This window comes from Haliotis rufescens, unplaced genomic scaffold (genome assembly GCF_023055435.1).
Source record: "Haliotis rufescens isolate VD_foot unplaced genomic scaffold, xgHalRufe1.0.p SCAF_14, whole genome shotgun sequence".
NCBI classification, from domain to species: domain Eukaryota; kingdom Metazoa; phylum Mollusca; class Gastropoda; order Lepetellida; family Haliotidae; genus Haliotis; species Haliotis rufescens.
Window position 1 is genome coordinate 12,650,906 of NW_025963824.1, and position 15,080 is coordinate 12,665,985.

The following is a 15,080-nucleotide window of genomic DNA, read 5'->3' on the forward strand; positions in this document are numbered from 1 at the left end:
TAAGATGGATCGAGCTCAGAATCAGATTCTGAGTGTTGCCAGTTTTTTTTAGGATTTTTCCCATGGTTGTATTCAGCAAACCTGTTCCCTGCCCACAACGGAGCGCCAACAAGGGTGATGCCACATGGAAGTGGTATTCCAGCAAACTAACCACATAGGGATACGGGAATGTTATACTCAAGCAGTAGTCAAGACTCCACTTGATTGCCTCACGAGAAGCCTTCTGGGCATACGACTCTACACAAATTAGAAAATAAAACTATACATTTGGAATTAAAGTAAAACATCATTTGACCAAGACTAAAACAAGTTATTTCAACATTTTGACAAACTTGTGCAAGGTAATAATGACCCACAGGGCTTGGCATGACCAACGTCTAAGGCGCCGCGATTCGCTGTGCAGAATTGCGTCCCTTGGGCACGCCGGAAACCTATGATTGTGGGTTCGAATCCCGGTTCGCCCGGATTATGTTTCTAGGTTTGTCAGCACAATACCCATGCTCGTTGGTTTCACCGTAGCGGTAAACGTCTGAGACCTGCATCACTTCGGGCTTTCCTCCAAAATTAAGCTGACATGCCATGATATAACTGTAATACTGTTAAAAGCGGCGTTAAACCCAACTCACTCATGAGATATTACCGGGCCCTTCCTACCACCGTCTAGGCAAAGTTGGGGTCAAAATGGTGTGTTGGACAGGAACACTTTTGCCGGTTCCGGCGTCCTCAACCATCCGACTCCCTTCCTCTGCCGACACAATTTTGTCGCCTTTTACGACCATCAGTGGGGTGCAGGGGACACATTCTACCCCGGGTACCGTAGAGGAACAAAACGTAAAGAAAATAGACATAGGCACAGGCAGTGAAAATAGTGATGAATATTAGATGAAATGATCACTGAAAATCAGGAATGACACCTGGTGTTCGGGAAATGGGGATGCGGATCCTGCTCTCCCCGGCACAATTTTGTTCCCTTAAATTAGCGGCCGTTTGTTCCCTAACGCCCACGCAGCAACACGTAGGGGCTGTCGGGTAGCCTAGAGGTTAAAGCGTTTGCTCGCCGAAGACCCGGGTCCGATCTCCGATATCGGTACAATTCGTGAAGCTCATTTCTGGTGTCCCCCGCCGTGATATTGCTGGAATATTGCTAAAAGCGGCGTAAAACCATGCTCACTCACGCACTCAGCAATACGTCCCACAGTGCTAAAAACAATTCCCCAATATTGGATTAATATATTACAGAACGCCCTAGTATTTAATACCTGATACTTATAATGAAGTCTTTAAACACAAAACCACGTCATCGGTATCATAAGAACCATATCATTGTCCCTTCCGCCGAGCCATTTCCTTTATGGGAAAGCCCTAAAAGAAGCAAGTCTAGATTTACCTCACGCTCATGATCAGAATCTCCCATCACTTGGGCTCCTATTCAGTTTAAATGGAGTTATTGTTTCTTGCAAATTTTGATATTTTCAGAGACTAAGCGTCAGGCTCTCGGCATCCCCTCCTGTGTCAAAATTAAGATAAGTTAAACTGCAATATTTCATTGTGCTGCTGGAATTGGATCGACTATCTGGAGAACACCTGGCGTTGATTCCTGTACCCTATTTACATTTGTAAGAAGACCAATTTAGCGCATGTCCGACTCTGCCATCCCCATGTACATGTTCAATAATACACCAGTGTGCAATCAGGACAGAAACAGGAAATCAATTCTCATTCCAAGAATCATCAATAAACGCTAATAAGCACCCAGGTGAGGCTTGATTGGAGGGAAGTGAAACCATATAAATTATGGATCAACCTTAACCACGTCTGTTAAAACGAATTGAGATCGAAGGAATAAACATCTTCTGTTCTGCTTGATAAACACAAGTAGTTAACAAGTAATTTGTGCAAGCATCTTATATTAGGCAATCAACGGTCACTGCATACAACATGCCTGTTTCAGAGTAAACGACGAAAGATGCGAACAAAGGAACTAGTTACCATGCCAAAATTACATGAATTATTTGCTGATGTTGAACTTATGCATTAAAGCATGTCCATATTGAGGGTCCATTAAACACAATTATATATCTGCATGGAGCTCGTGCAACAGCTGTTACGTTGTTCTTGTTATAGTTATTATTACCGTGTTCTGTCCATGAACCATCTGACACAATCAAAATACTAATGCGGCGGAGTAAATAACATATGTAATTGAATTTTAGTTTCTAAAATTTATCATATGGTAGGCTGAACGGACAAATTGTACACCATACTTTCAAAATGAATATCGAACGACTACTAGATGAGGGGGGGGGAGCCTGAAATTATGCAGTAACGTTTACCACTTTGGTGAAGCCCAAGAGTACGGGTATTGTGCTAACAACTCTAGAAACAATTTTGGCGAAAATGAGATTCTGGCTCTCCTAAGGGACGCAACTCTGCACAGCGAATTCCGGCCTTAGACAAGCGGCCTCTTCGCTCTTCCCCGCTTTCGGAAGAAACGAAATGATTTCCAGAACATTTTAAATAAATGTATGCTAGGATACGTTGTCTATGGCGCCGCAAGTCGCTGTGCAGAGTTGCGTCCCTTGTGCACGCCAGAAACTTTTGATTGTGGGTTCGCCCCGTTTATGTTTCTAAGTTTGTCAGCACCATACCAGTGCTCGTGGGTTTCACCAAAGTGGTAAACGTCCGAGACCTGCATCACTTCGGGTTTTCCTCCCACATTAAGCTGACACGCCGTGATATGACTGGAATACTGTTAAAAGCGGCGTTAAACCCAACTCACTCACTCTTGCGTCTCCTGTCGCGATATAGCTCGACTGTCGCTCTAAAAGCCACACTCACTAACTCACTTCATGTATCATCCGGAAAACAGGGTGTCCTCATTAAAGGGGTCTTACTCTGTTAAGTCCGGTTCATGTCTTCGCTATGCTAATGCTTGAATGTCATGTAACGTCTCGATATTCCCGACCGTAACAATTTAATCTAGACCAGGCAAAAACCAGAGGCTGAAAGAGTGAGCAACGATCACGTCATAGGGTCATGATGACACGACCTCACTTGAGCCTAACGGCCGCATCCAATTAGTTGTTACGCCGTGCATAAGTACAGAGGTCAAATTCTACCGCGAAGTCCCACGTGGCTACTACAGTTATACACCCATCTTTATCCCGACAAGTACTGATGTAGAACTTTATTTCAGAAAAAAACCCGTCTTGTGGTAAGACTTGTTGGACTTGCGTGTCATCGTACCCGGACGGCGGGAGACGGTGTTCATGACGTCAAACCCCGGGCTTGTTGTAAATTCCTGCCCTACTGTGAAAAATATGGAATCCTAGAAGAGACGTCGCGTTGTCGTCATACGATACCATATTGATAATGTCACATTGCCGCGTTGTCGCCCATTTGTTGATAGACAATCATTGTCGCACTTTGGTAAAATAAAATGAAATATTATTCAAAGCGTGGTAATACGACAATGCGACGAAATGCCAAAACGTCGAGCTTTGGTAATGTTTTTGTATACTTGCTTGTTTTATAAGGGCCAAAAGCAACAATGTGACAGCGTGACAATGTTTCTTCTGGGATTCCATAGAAAAGCCTGTATTATCAATGCAAATTTGTCAATATCAATATCAATATCAGGCATTATAATATACCACACTTTGATACAGCTATATGGCCAGCTACCGTGATGCGAATATTTATCCCACACCTACATGTGTATTTAAGTCACCATTGTTGTTAATCAATGAACATCTGTTGCATCCAGACTAATTTAGGAGCCAGACGGTTAACATAATGTTTTTGTGACAATGTTTATTATGTAGAGCAATACGGAGGTTGAAAGAGGCGACATAATAGATTTAGATTCAGCCAGCTATAACAATCAGGCCTAGGATGGAAAAGAGCATCACAATGTGATGCAATGCCCCCTTAAATGATGGCTGCTGTTATAGAAAAACACAACCTTTAATAAATTCATATACAGTAAACTTCGGATGTAACGAACTTAAAGGGACCACTAATTTTAGTTCGTTATAACCGTAGTTCGTTATAAGCATATATACAGCATGACTACAGCAAATGGTCGGGTTAAAAAGTAAGTTCGCTTTATCCGTCAGTTCGTTAGAAGCGTGTTCGTTATAACCGTAGTCTACTGTAATTCATTTACAGTAAACTTCAGATATAACGAACTCAAAGGGACCACTAATTTTAGTTCGTTGTAACCGTAGTTCGTTATAAGCATATATACAGCATAACTACAACAAATGGTCGGGTTAAAAAGTAAGTTCGCTTTATCCGTCAGTTCGTTAGAAGCGTGTTCGTTATAACCGTAGTCTACTGTAATTCATATACAGTAAACTTCAGATATAACGAACTCAAAGGGACCACTAATTTTAGTTCTTTATAACCGTAGTTCGTTATAAGCAGATATACAGCATGACTACAGCAAATGGTCGGGTTAAAAAGTAAGTTCGCTTTATCCGTCAGTTCGTTATAAGCGTGTTCGTTATAAACGTAGTTTACTATATATATTGCCCAGGCTTACATAAGTGTACACATATATTGCACTAAACGTGAATGTAGCTGTTTCTCCTGTAATTCGAAGATGCAAGAAGGGTCCGAATTTGAACTAAACTCTTCTATGTGTAATCTTGGACACTTTATTATTTAAATTTTATCAACGGTTTCAGTTCACGTGAGACTCTTCCACGAGATTTCCCAATTTTCAACAATGGCTGCAGTTCGCATGACTTTCTTCTTCGATATTTTCTAATTTGCAAGCAAACGGTTGCAGTTCATATGAAACAATTTCCCGTTATGTCCACATTTTCAACAACGGTTGCAGTTCATATGAAACTCTTCTACACGATATTCTAATTTGCAACAACGGTTGCAGTTCATATGAAACTCTTCTACACGATATTCTAATTTGCAACAACGGTTGCAGTTCATATGAAACTCTTCTACAAGATATTCTAATTTTCAACAACGGTTGCAGTTCATTTCAAACTATTTTACAAGATTTTCTAATTTGCAACGACGGTTGCAGTTCATATGAAACTCTTCTGCAAGTTATTCTAATTTTCAACAACGGTTGCAGTTAATTTCAAACTATTTTACAAGATTTTCTAATTTGCAACAACGGTTGCAGTTCATATGAAACTCTCCTACAATATATTCTAATTTTAACGTTAACGTGATATTCTAATATAATTTTAACAATGGTTGCAACTGAAATACAACTTCCATGAAGATTTCCTAATTGGCAGCAATTGTTGTTGTTCACGTGTGACATTCTAAGATACAAGCAGGATTGTTCGCATAATAAATGCCATACTTCTCACATGTATAAGGTTTAGAATGAATTTATAATATCGTTTCCCGAGTGAATGCTGCACGTCTAAATAATGACACCTAGTTTCAAGCATCTTTCATATATCCATTTCGCCCATACATCACCATTAAGTCAAGCTGTTGTCTCATTGACACAACGTTGTCAATTAGAGACGTCATTTGGCCTTACTCTATACAGTACAGCATTATTTCGTCTCATTGCGCCTGAAAATAAATGGTATTATTTTGAAGATTGAAATAATGTATCTCTTGATTTCCAACCGAGAGAAGATTATATGAAATATAATGTATATATCAATGTCAATGTTGATTTTGTTGATGGTTCTGTACTGCTGGACGGTACAGAAATGAGTGTCAACCAAGCGAAGTGCTATATCAAATCGGCCTAGACTCAGTTTTTCAAAGAAGCTATCTAAACGACCAATGCATTTAGTTTATGTGCAGTGTTTTGAGAAGATAATCTTCCCGCAGAGTCCCTCGCAAGGATGAAGTCGGCTGGCCTGAAAAGTTAAATCGAAGGCTTTCTGTTTGCTGTTGAAGACCATTCACTTCCCACTCGAAACCGTCAATGTGTGATTTTGCATCAAAATGTAAATATTAAATGTAGATCATGCAATGAATTTAATGAGACTGTCCAAAATATTTTCTGTGATTGCTCAGCTTTGGAACAATCAAAGTATCTCAAGCGACATGGACGAGTGGCTCGATCATTTTATTACCGTCTTCGCCATGCGTGTGGTTTTGGCAGGGTCCATCCTTGGTACGATCCTGAACATGTAGAGGGCCTCATGGAAAATGATCAATACACAATTCTTTTGAATAGGCCCGTATACAGCCTCAGCCAATCCACGCCAACAAACCTGATCTTGCCCATATTGGTAAATCAAATGAAATAATTTATGTCATTGAATTTGCTGTTACTTTTGACGTTAATGTGATTGACTAGATAATAAGAATAATAACAATTATAATAATAATAATAATAATAATAATAATAATAATAATAATAATAATAATTCCATTCATATGTAGCTGATCACCAAGCCGGTATCATGGCCATAGCGCACACAGACAAAGTCAATAAAAGTAATAACGCATTGTCTTCAGATGCGTCTTGGAGTTCCTCTGATATTCTATACTGTCAAGGCATGATATTTCCGTCAAAGAAAGAATTTAAACATTTGCTTTCCACTTACAGAACAGGGTCCAAGAGATGTGCAAAGCCATCGCCTTGCCCTGTACATTTTAACACATTTGATACGGCACCAATGTGTTATGCAATGGTCAGCCTCCTCCTTGATATGCACTGTAAGATAACCTTCACATGCAAAACATCAAACACAATATCAAAATTCAATTCTTTCATGGTATGAGTGTGTAGCCCTGAACGTAAACTGCTCACGGTATAATCGCATGAGGGACATGTATGGTAAAATATGTATTTCAAGTTCAAAGGGAATTAAACAGAATGTATGAAAATGAGATAAAGCACAATATGTGTTAGAAAATATAGCCTTACCTCCGTAATCTCTGCCAAGCTTTTCTGGAAGGCTGTCAATGATTTCTTCAATCTTGTGGAATTTGTGGAAAGTGTGGGTAAAGTTCTTTGAAGTTCTCAATGCAAAGTGAACACCATCGGTAGCAATGTGACAAAATCGGTGCATGACGTTTTCTCTGCCATTGGGGTTGTACAACAGCATTATCCGACTCCAGTCATAATAGTTGAACACCTTTATCAGGTAATCTCCAAGCGAATTGAAATTAGCACCAACACGGGTCAACACTGAAAACTCCTTCTTGGCCTTTGTACCAAAATCCTTGGCCATGGCACCGGCTGTTAGCAACGGCGTGTTCCAATACGCCACCTGCCTAGCAACCGGCGCCGCTGCGTAGTCGCAACACGGCCCGAAGAAGACGTCGACGTTCTTTTCTGCGTAGAACGTCACGGCTTGGTTCATTCCTTCAGCGTTGGAACACTTGGAGTCGCCATACTGGATGGTCAGCTTGGTGTTTTCCAAGATTTTCGTTTTGGTGACACTGTCCTTTGCAACTTCCAATCCGGGTGCCACCCGTTTTATGGAAAACAAATGCCTTTCATCTGCTGGTAATAAAACGGCAATTTTGGCGACGGTATTGGCAGCAGTTGCCATGGAAACCATAAATGCAACAAACGTTGCGAAACTCGAACAATACATGATTCCAATTCTTTTTTGTCTCCAAGTTTGAAATATTTCCAATGAAATGCGATGTATCCAATATGTCCTGAGCTTGTTACGATCTGAAGATACTCCTTTTAGATACACCACAGTATATAGATCCAAGTAGGTGGTATGAAACTACACTCTCCGGTATGTTCGAATGATATGCACTTGTAGTTTCCTTTTAATCTCGGTTCAGGTAACGCGTGCACAATACTCACTGTTCATTCCAAGAATACTTGCACATTTCTGAGTATTCCAACCAGTATGAATATATCCCCAGTATGTTAGAACAGTACGAACACAACACTTACGCTTCAGCTAGTCTATCCAGCTGTTGTTTGTAGAATACAATCAAACTATTGGATCCGGCAGCTAAAACACTGGCGTCAGCACTTGGTTGTATGCACCTGTATTATCCCGACTGTGTCCTCCGACGGCTTGTTCAAAGAGAAATAGATATATTTGCTAAACATGTTCATATATTTGAAATATATTATTACAGTATTATGCCTCGATTAATAATTAATTCCAAACATATTTGCAAGAGAGTATCGGCCATATAATTAACATCGTCTACAAGACATCCTGTTACTGGTGACCTTTACAATGTCTAGAACAGATATGATGAGGATGGAATTATGACAACTTCATTACATCTAGGTAACTCAGATTCTTTGAGACTAGTTTCTGTCAGTGTTAATGTTGTGAGGGCGTGGGCGTGTTTGGTCTAAAGCCGCAGTGCGTCACAGCCTACGGGAACAGCAAAGCCTCACGTCACCCGAGTCACAGATGTTCATTGGTGAAACACGTGGTGACAGGTGCAATGCAGACCATAGATCATGTTCCGGGAAGTTTGGATTCAAACCGCCGATTACCGGATCCTAACATGGCTAAATGACTCGAAATGCAGCATCTAAGATTCGGTTGTTATCAAACAGAACTGAGGACGGTAAAGTATGCTGGCAGAGAATGCCTTTCTGTTAACGCGCGTGTACGTGCGTGCATGTGTGTGCATGTGTGTGCATGTGTGCGGGGTTGGTGATAATCCAAGTTTTTGTCAATAAGGGTTCACACTGTATGTCCCTACTCATAATAACACTACAAATAAATACCCTGATAAGTATTTAGTAATGATGCTGTATGTGACTGATGTACTACTCATTTAACGACTATCCTCACCCACCTTGCCCCCCCCCCCCCCCCCCTTCCCCCAGTGACTAAAGACAACTGAAGTTGCACCCCTTGCGTACCAGAAACAGATGGTCCTGGGTTCGAATCCCAGCTAGGCCCTGATTAGATCATTATGGTTCGATTCGTATTAATGCATCTTTTCGGGTTTTCTTTATATATCACTGAAATGCCGTTCAAAGCGGCATCAAACCGAAGTCCCTCACTCACTGAAGGTTTATTGGTATAAGACTGATCTGTCACCGTACCGATCTTTAACACCGGCCTCGTTATAACGCCGAGCTGTTCCTATAAAGTATATTTCCCCTGAGGGTATTTTGGGTTTGAGGTGGTCTCCTGCAGGTTTTCCCTGCCGGATACGGCTAAATTGGTCGGACAGCTAGACTCGGGGGTTAAGTGGACATCACGTCATCGTAAGCGGAGGCGTTACTCACATATATCAATCACTGGATTGTCTGGTTGAGATTATTTAGCAGCAAACGAAACACACAGCAAACGAAACACACGCACACACACACACACACACACACAAACACAAACACACACACACACACACACACACACACACACACACACACACACACACATGAATATGTTCTGAACATTTCAATTGAAATAGTTTAACTCTACATACAGATTATTGTCTTAATACAAACCAGAATGGGTGAATTGTGATTATGCCGCCTTGTTTACAGTTTGTTTTAACAAAAGAAGGTATACACTGGTAATAAAGGATTTTACAACAAAATTACAAACGTTATCAAAACGTTAATATGCTGAAAACAGTCGTCGAAAAACTGGAAATTTAAGGTCCAAAACACTACTATCATAAGATCCGGGATAAAATAGGTCTTCAGCAACCATGCTTGCCGTAAAAGGTGACTATACTTGTCGTAAAAGGCGACTAACGGAATCGGGTGGTCAGGGTCGCTGACTTGGTTGATGCTAGTCCTCGATCCCAACTGCGTGGATCAATGCTCATGATATTTATCACTGGATTGTCTGGTCCAGGGTCGATTATTGACAGACCGCCTTAATATAGCTGGAATATTGCTGAGTGCGGCGTAAAACAACAAACCAAAATAAACCAACCAACCAACAACCACATCGAAAAAACATTTCTTGTTTGTTTCATTTTTAGCCACCATCACCATGTATATTTTTTGCCCGGTAGTTTTATGAGTGAGTGAGTGAGTGAGTTTGGTTTTACGCCGCTTTTAGCAATATTCCAGCAACATCACGGCGGGGGACGCCAGAAACTGTCTTCACACATTGTACCCATGTCGGGATTCGAACCCTCGTTTTCGGCGTGACGAGCGAACGCTTTAACCACTAGGCTACCCGACCGCCCCCGGTAGTTTTATGATGGATGGAAACTGGTCAACATGAAATATTAACAAAGGATCATAATCGATTATCAAATTGCTTTCGAGCATACGACCAATGGAACCTGATCACCCTGATAGTATTCCCAACTCTAGACGTTCAGTGAATCTACATAAAGCTGGTATACCACATGACGCAGTCAGTATGATACCTATGAGACCAAGCTTCATAATCGATGCCAACCTGGGATTCGAACCAAGGAACATCAAATCTTCAGGCGGCCACGAAGGCAACTTTACACATCGAATAGCCATTTCTTGTTTGGTCTTAGAGACCAAGCTTCATAATCGATGTCCACCTGGGATTTAAAACACGATCCTTACACGATCAAGAATGCAACTTTGCGCAGCGAATTATGCTCAAACTATTGGTGCCATCCGTGATTACTGAACCTTTGGGAAATCGAACCATACATTTTAACACTGGAGGAGATCCCATAACAGGGACACTGTGTATCAAATACTATTTTCTTCATTGCTACAAGATTATCGATAATGTTTCAAAGGTCTGGAGCTAATCAGTCACTACTTTTATAATTATGATACTTTTTAGAATTGGAATTAATTCAGCAGCATTCTTACAAACATAATACCAACAGATGACTTATTAGGCAAGAAATACAACAAATATTCAACTAACTTCACTTTAGATTATTAAAAGCAATAATCATAAACAGAAACACAACATCACATTAACAAAAAAAGCAACAAATTAAACAACGGAAGATCGATCGTTGGAATGCTAGTCTCGAATGCTAGTATCCGCCCAAACATATACCATTGGGCGTGATGGGCAAAAGAGTGGTGGAACTTATATGAGTGGATAATTTCTTTCAGTGGCATTTAGAAGTTGGAGTGATGAAAAAAGACAAGCTGCTTGATAAAGGTGTTAGGATCTACACCGAAACGTCGCACTAATTGTAATAAAGAAGTTGTTCATCCATAGAACTTGTCTTTCTTCGAGTGGCTAATTGACAATCAGTGATGACACCAGGTGTTCGCATAGTTCAGTGGCTACAACCTTTATCTCATTGCCTTCATTAAGGGCGCTGCGTTATTGGAACGTATTAGTGACTCACCAGGCATGCGTGCATCTCTTTAGAATTACACCGAGTTTACCAAGAACCCAGGGTTATTGTTATTGGTTCATAACGGATCTGAAAATTTTAGTATCCGCTTCTATTTAGCCCTATTAAGTTACCCGTACGCTTACGTATGAACACAATCGCCATTTTCACATATTTATGACAATTTGAGGAAATCTAATTGACTAAAACCTTAAAATCCTCCCTGGTTTAACAAAGGTTATATACTCCGTGAGAATTTATTGATTAATTAATTGAAAGTTTTCTACTTGAACAAAGAGGATCATGAAACTACATTTTGTTACTTTGCAATTATTTGTTAAAGTGAATTAACTAAATGAAAGTAATAGTATAAGGAATCAATAAAATATCAGCAAGATTATTTTTGTTTAGAAAATATAAAAAGACCAACTTAGCAAATAACCCACCTTCACGATGACGGAATCCGTTTGGAGTTCAGCACTGTAATCAGGAAGCTGTAACGCTCGTACAATCCTTAACATAAGACTGGCGTTCATAGATTTATCCCAGAACTGTATAACGGGACACGTGCTGCAGTTGAAGTATCATAGAATTATACCACTCGCTGCTTATCACGGGTCTAGTCACCGCCGATGAAGCCGTTACGGTCTCTGGTGGTCCGTTCCAGCTCACGAAGTTGACAGATGGCACGTTGCAGGAATAACATGTAGCTCTACATTAAGCGCCAATCTTTATCGCATCATCCGGATCGTTTAGAAATGACACGCTTATATCGCGTGTATATCGATAACTAATATATCCTGTCACGGTGAATGGTTAATCTCGCTAGAACATGCCATGTATATGCGATGGGAGTCTACCAACTGATCATGTTTATCCAGTGGTGTGGTTTTAACTCAACAAGGAACATATGTGAAACAGCCGTGGTTTGGAAATGTTAATGTAGTCGTTCCTCGCCATGCACACATTTGATTTTTTTGTCATGATATTGTTGAACTGCCGGGGGAAATGTTCCTATTTTACGATACAAACACGTGATACGTTTGTCAAAGACAAGCGGGACGAGCTCCCCTGTTCTCTAGCGGAGAAAACATTCGCTCTGATCTCGCAATTAAGAAGATTGATCGCTTCATCAAGACACGATAAACGTTCATTTGGCCATATGAAGATCATTTCAATAGTTAATTATATCCTTTCTCTGAATATGACACACTTAAACAATTGCTGTTATTTTAGAACAGCACCTGAATTTCGGTTTGAATAACAAGCGTGCAGTTCATTCACTATTTTAACTCAAAATATCCCTTCATATCATTGTTTCACATGGTAGACACAGGTCATAAGCCATTCCCTGGGACAAAAGTCAGCTGTGTCAATGATCATCAGAGCTTCTTGAAACCGTGACGAGAATAAGGGATTAGTTCAATATGTATAAGAAACAGAATATATCCTTGAGTTGGTCAACTTGGTAACGCGTCCTTTCCTTACAGTACAATATGGCTATTCCTCTATAGAATGAAACGCCCGTCCTCTTGTCCTTCATATGCATACAAATCTTCTGATGTGTGTGTGTAACTCTATCTCATCACGCCAGGCTTGCAATGCTACGCACTGTTAACATTCAACAGCCATAGTCAGTTGTGAGCATGCACTATATTTTAAAAATGCATGCATCTAGTGCATTCAATTGTACAGATATGACGTTAAGGTTAATTCTTCATGACCATGTCACACAGCGACAATACATCCTGACGAAGTTGCGATTCCAATGAGAGCTGTTGTATGAATTGTAAATCAGTCTCTTGTTTTTCAATATTTTCAATAATCCAAAGAAGCAATTGAAGTTAATTATAAAACGTATATATCATCACACAAGGTTGAACTGTCTTTCGGTGCCTTTTGATTACTGTCAAGAGCACTAAAGAGCTATGTGACAGCAACTCGTCCTCCTTTAAACCCTCGGGTGCTGTTTGTACTTGGAGACACAAGTGCCACTGTGGTACTTATCACAATGTCCAAGCGGTTGACCGGGAGATGGGTAGTGGAGAAATAGTATCCAATCAATATGTCAGCACATTGATGAATGTACCTCACGGAAAGAAAACACAACCGTTGCTCTTTACTGCGGAACGACACGCCACTGATCCATAAACGTCCTTATGATATCCAGCATTTAATAAATTCAATGCAATGAATGCGATCGCCTTGTCAGCTACATGTCACTCTGATAGTGATTGCCATCACGATTCACTTAACAATCCAACAAGCCACACACTACATCACTCTGATCAATACATACTGGGAGGAGTGTGGTCGGTGCCGATCTGTGGGAGGGAATCAAGATAGTTAATTTGTTGGCACACTGACCATTCCTTCCAAGCGTGTCCTGCTGACAGATGTTTGTAAAATGACACTGACAAAGTGGAATTGAGAACGTTGCTGGCAAGAGACGCGTGTGTGGTTATAATGACATTGTCTTCGAAATGATAGGTGTATGTACTCGTTGTCTCTGCAAAAGGTTATATAAAATAACAATACTATTTTAGTGAGATATATTGTTACTATACTGTTAACTAGTACAGGAAGATTTGAACCATATGCAAGGGATAATATTTACGGTAAGTGACAACATAGAGTATGTTGTATGTACTTAAACTGTGTTTTCTAGTCCTTATTCGTGCTTGTGTAAAGACTAATCATTTCTTTGTTTAAAAGGTAATATAAAAAGTCAGGTTTGAATCGATTACACTTACCAAAGGGCGGAACTGTATACCACTGAACAGAACAGATTATACAGAGGCGGTTTGTGTGAGTGGGATCATGAGTGTCATAGAACGGACAGCTACAATTGTCTTCACACGTATTGGTGTGAATATCCCATACGTGTTGTCGAGGTAAACTGTGGGAGTGACAATTTGATAGTTAAATATCCTGGGAGTTAGTAAGTGAGGCACACATTTACTCTGATATCTGGGACACTATAATCACGTGGAACGAAAAGCAGTGAAAATAATTAAAGACAGTCAAGTTACACTTAAAAGACTGGAGAATGATCTAGATGTAGGTGAGGTGAAATGGGGGTTAACGTCGCGTTCAAGATTATTGCACTTCAAGAGCGATGTGCATTCACGTGTGTGTGTGTGTGTGTGTGCGTGTGTGTGTGTGTGTGTGTGTGTGTGTAGGGGGGGGGGGGGGGGGGCGGGGGTTCAGAGGAAGAGTAATTATTGTTTTTTTTGTGCTGAGAAAACGTGTAGCAGTCCATCTAGTTCCTACCTTTGAAATCCTTTTTTTGCTTTTGCTCTCTGCCGTCACGAGCTCTGTTTCCAACCTCTACCATCAACCAGATTCTCGAAGGCAGTTATCATTTACCACAGTGCGATGTCGTCTTTATTGTCAGTAACTACGAAATGGTCCGAGATGCCCTGAGTATCGAGCTAAGATGACATATGCATTGGATATTCACAGGCATAGTTCTTCTCTCGCAAAAACCAACCAAACAAAGACCAAATGTATTCCTTTTGAGAAATACTAAAACGATTATCTCAGAAACATCTTATAACACTGCCAATATCACCTTTGCAATTTTGTCACGAACTGTCTGTTAAGTCGTGTCCACTGAGGGCATCTGTCACTGATAGCATATAAACAATGCTTTCTTTTGTCAAGACTATAACAGAGTTAGCGGCGGAGAGGGAATGCCATGCTGATGCACAAATCCCCAAAGAGTTCCCGGCTCCTGGTATTCGTAGTCAGACTCATTGGTCAGACATTCCATCGGCTATCACATTTGAACGCAGCTTCAATATAATCTCAAGGCAATATCCCCGATGGCCTGAACTTTTTATTGACCATACGAAAGCTGCCTACCTGTTTCGAGTGGGCAC

The 15,080-nt window shown here is 40.6% G+C and overlaps 1 protein-coding gene across 1 annotated transcript in view; it reads right to left on the reverse strand.

The window, feature by feature from the left end:
• The window catches only part of LOC124115228 (atrial natriuretic peptide receptor 1-like), a 371,546-nt gene extending 359,195 nt beyond the window's left edge, over positions 1-12,351 (reverse strand). Inside the window, exons 1-2 of the mRNA XM_048395753.1 lie at positions 11,643-12,351; positions 6,875-7,993 (exon numbers count right to left, since the gene is read on the reverse strand). Coding sequence (XP_048251710.1) covers positions 6,875-7,550 — 676 coding nt within the window. The 5' untranslated portion in view covers positions 7,551-7,993; positions 11,643-12,351. The remainder of the gene's footprint in view (positions 1-6,874; positions 7,994-11,642) is intronic.
• Positions 12,352-15,080: the final 2,729 nt, after the last annotated feature.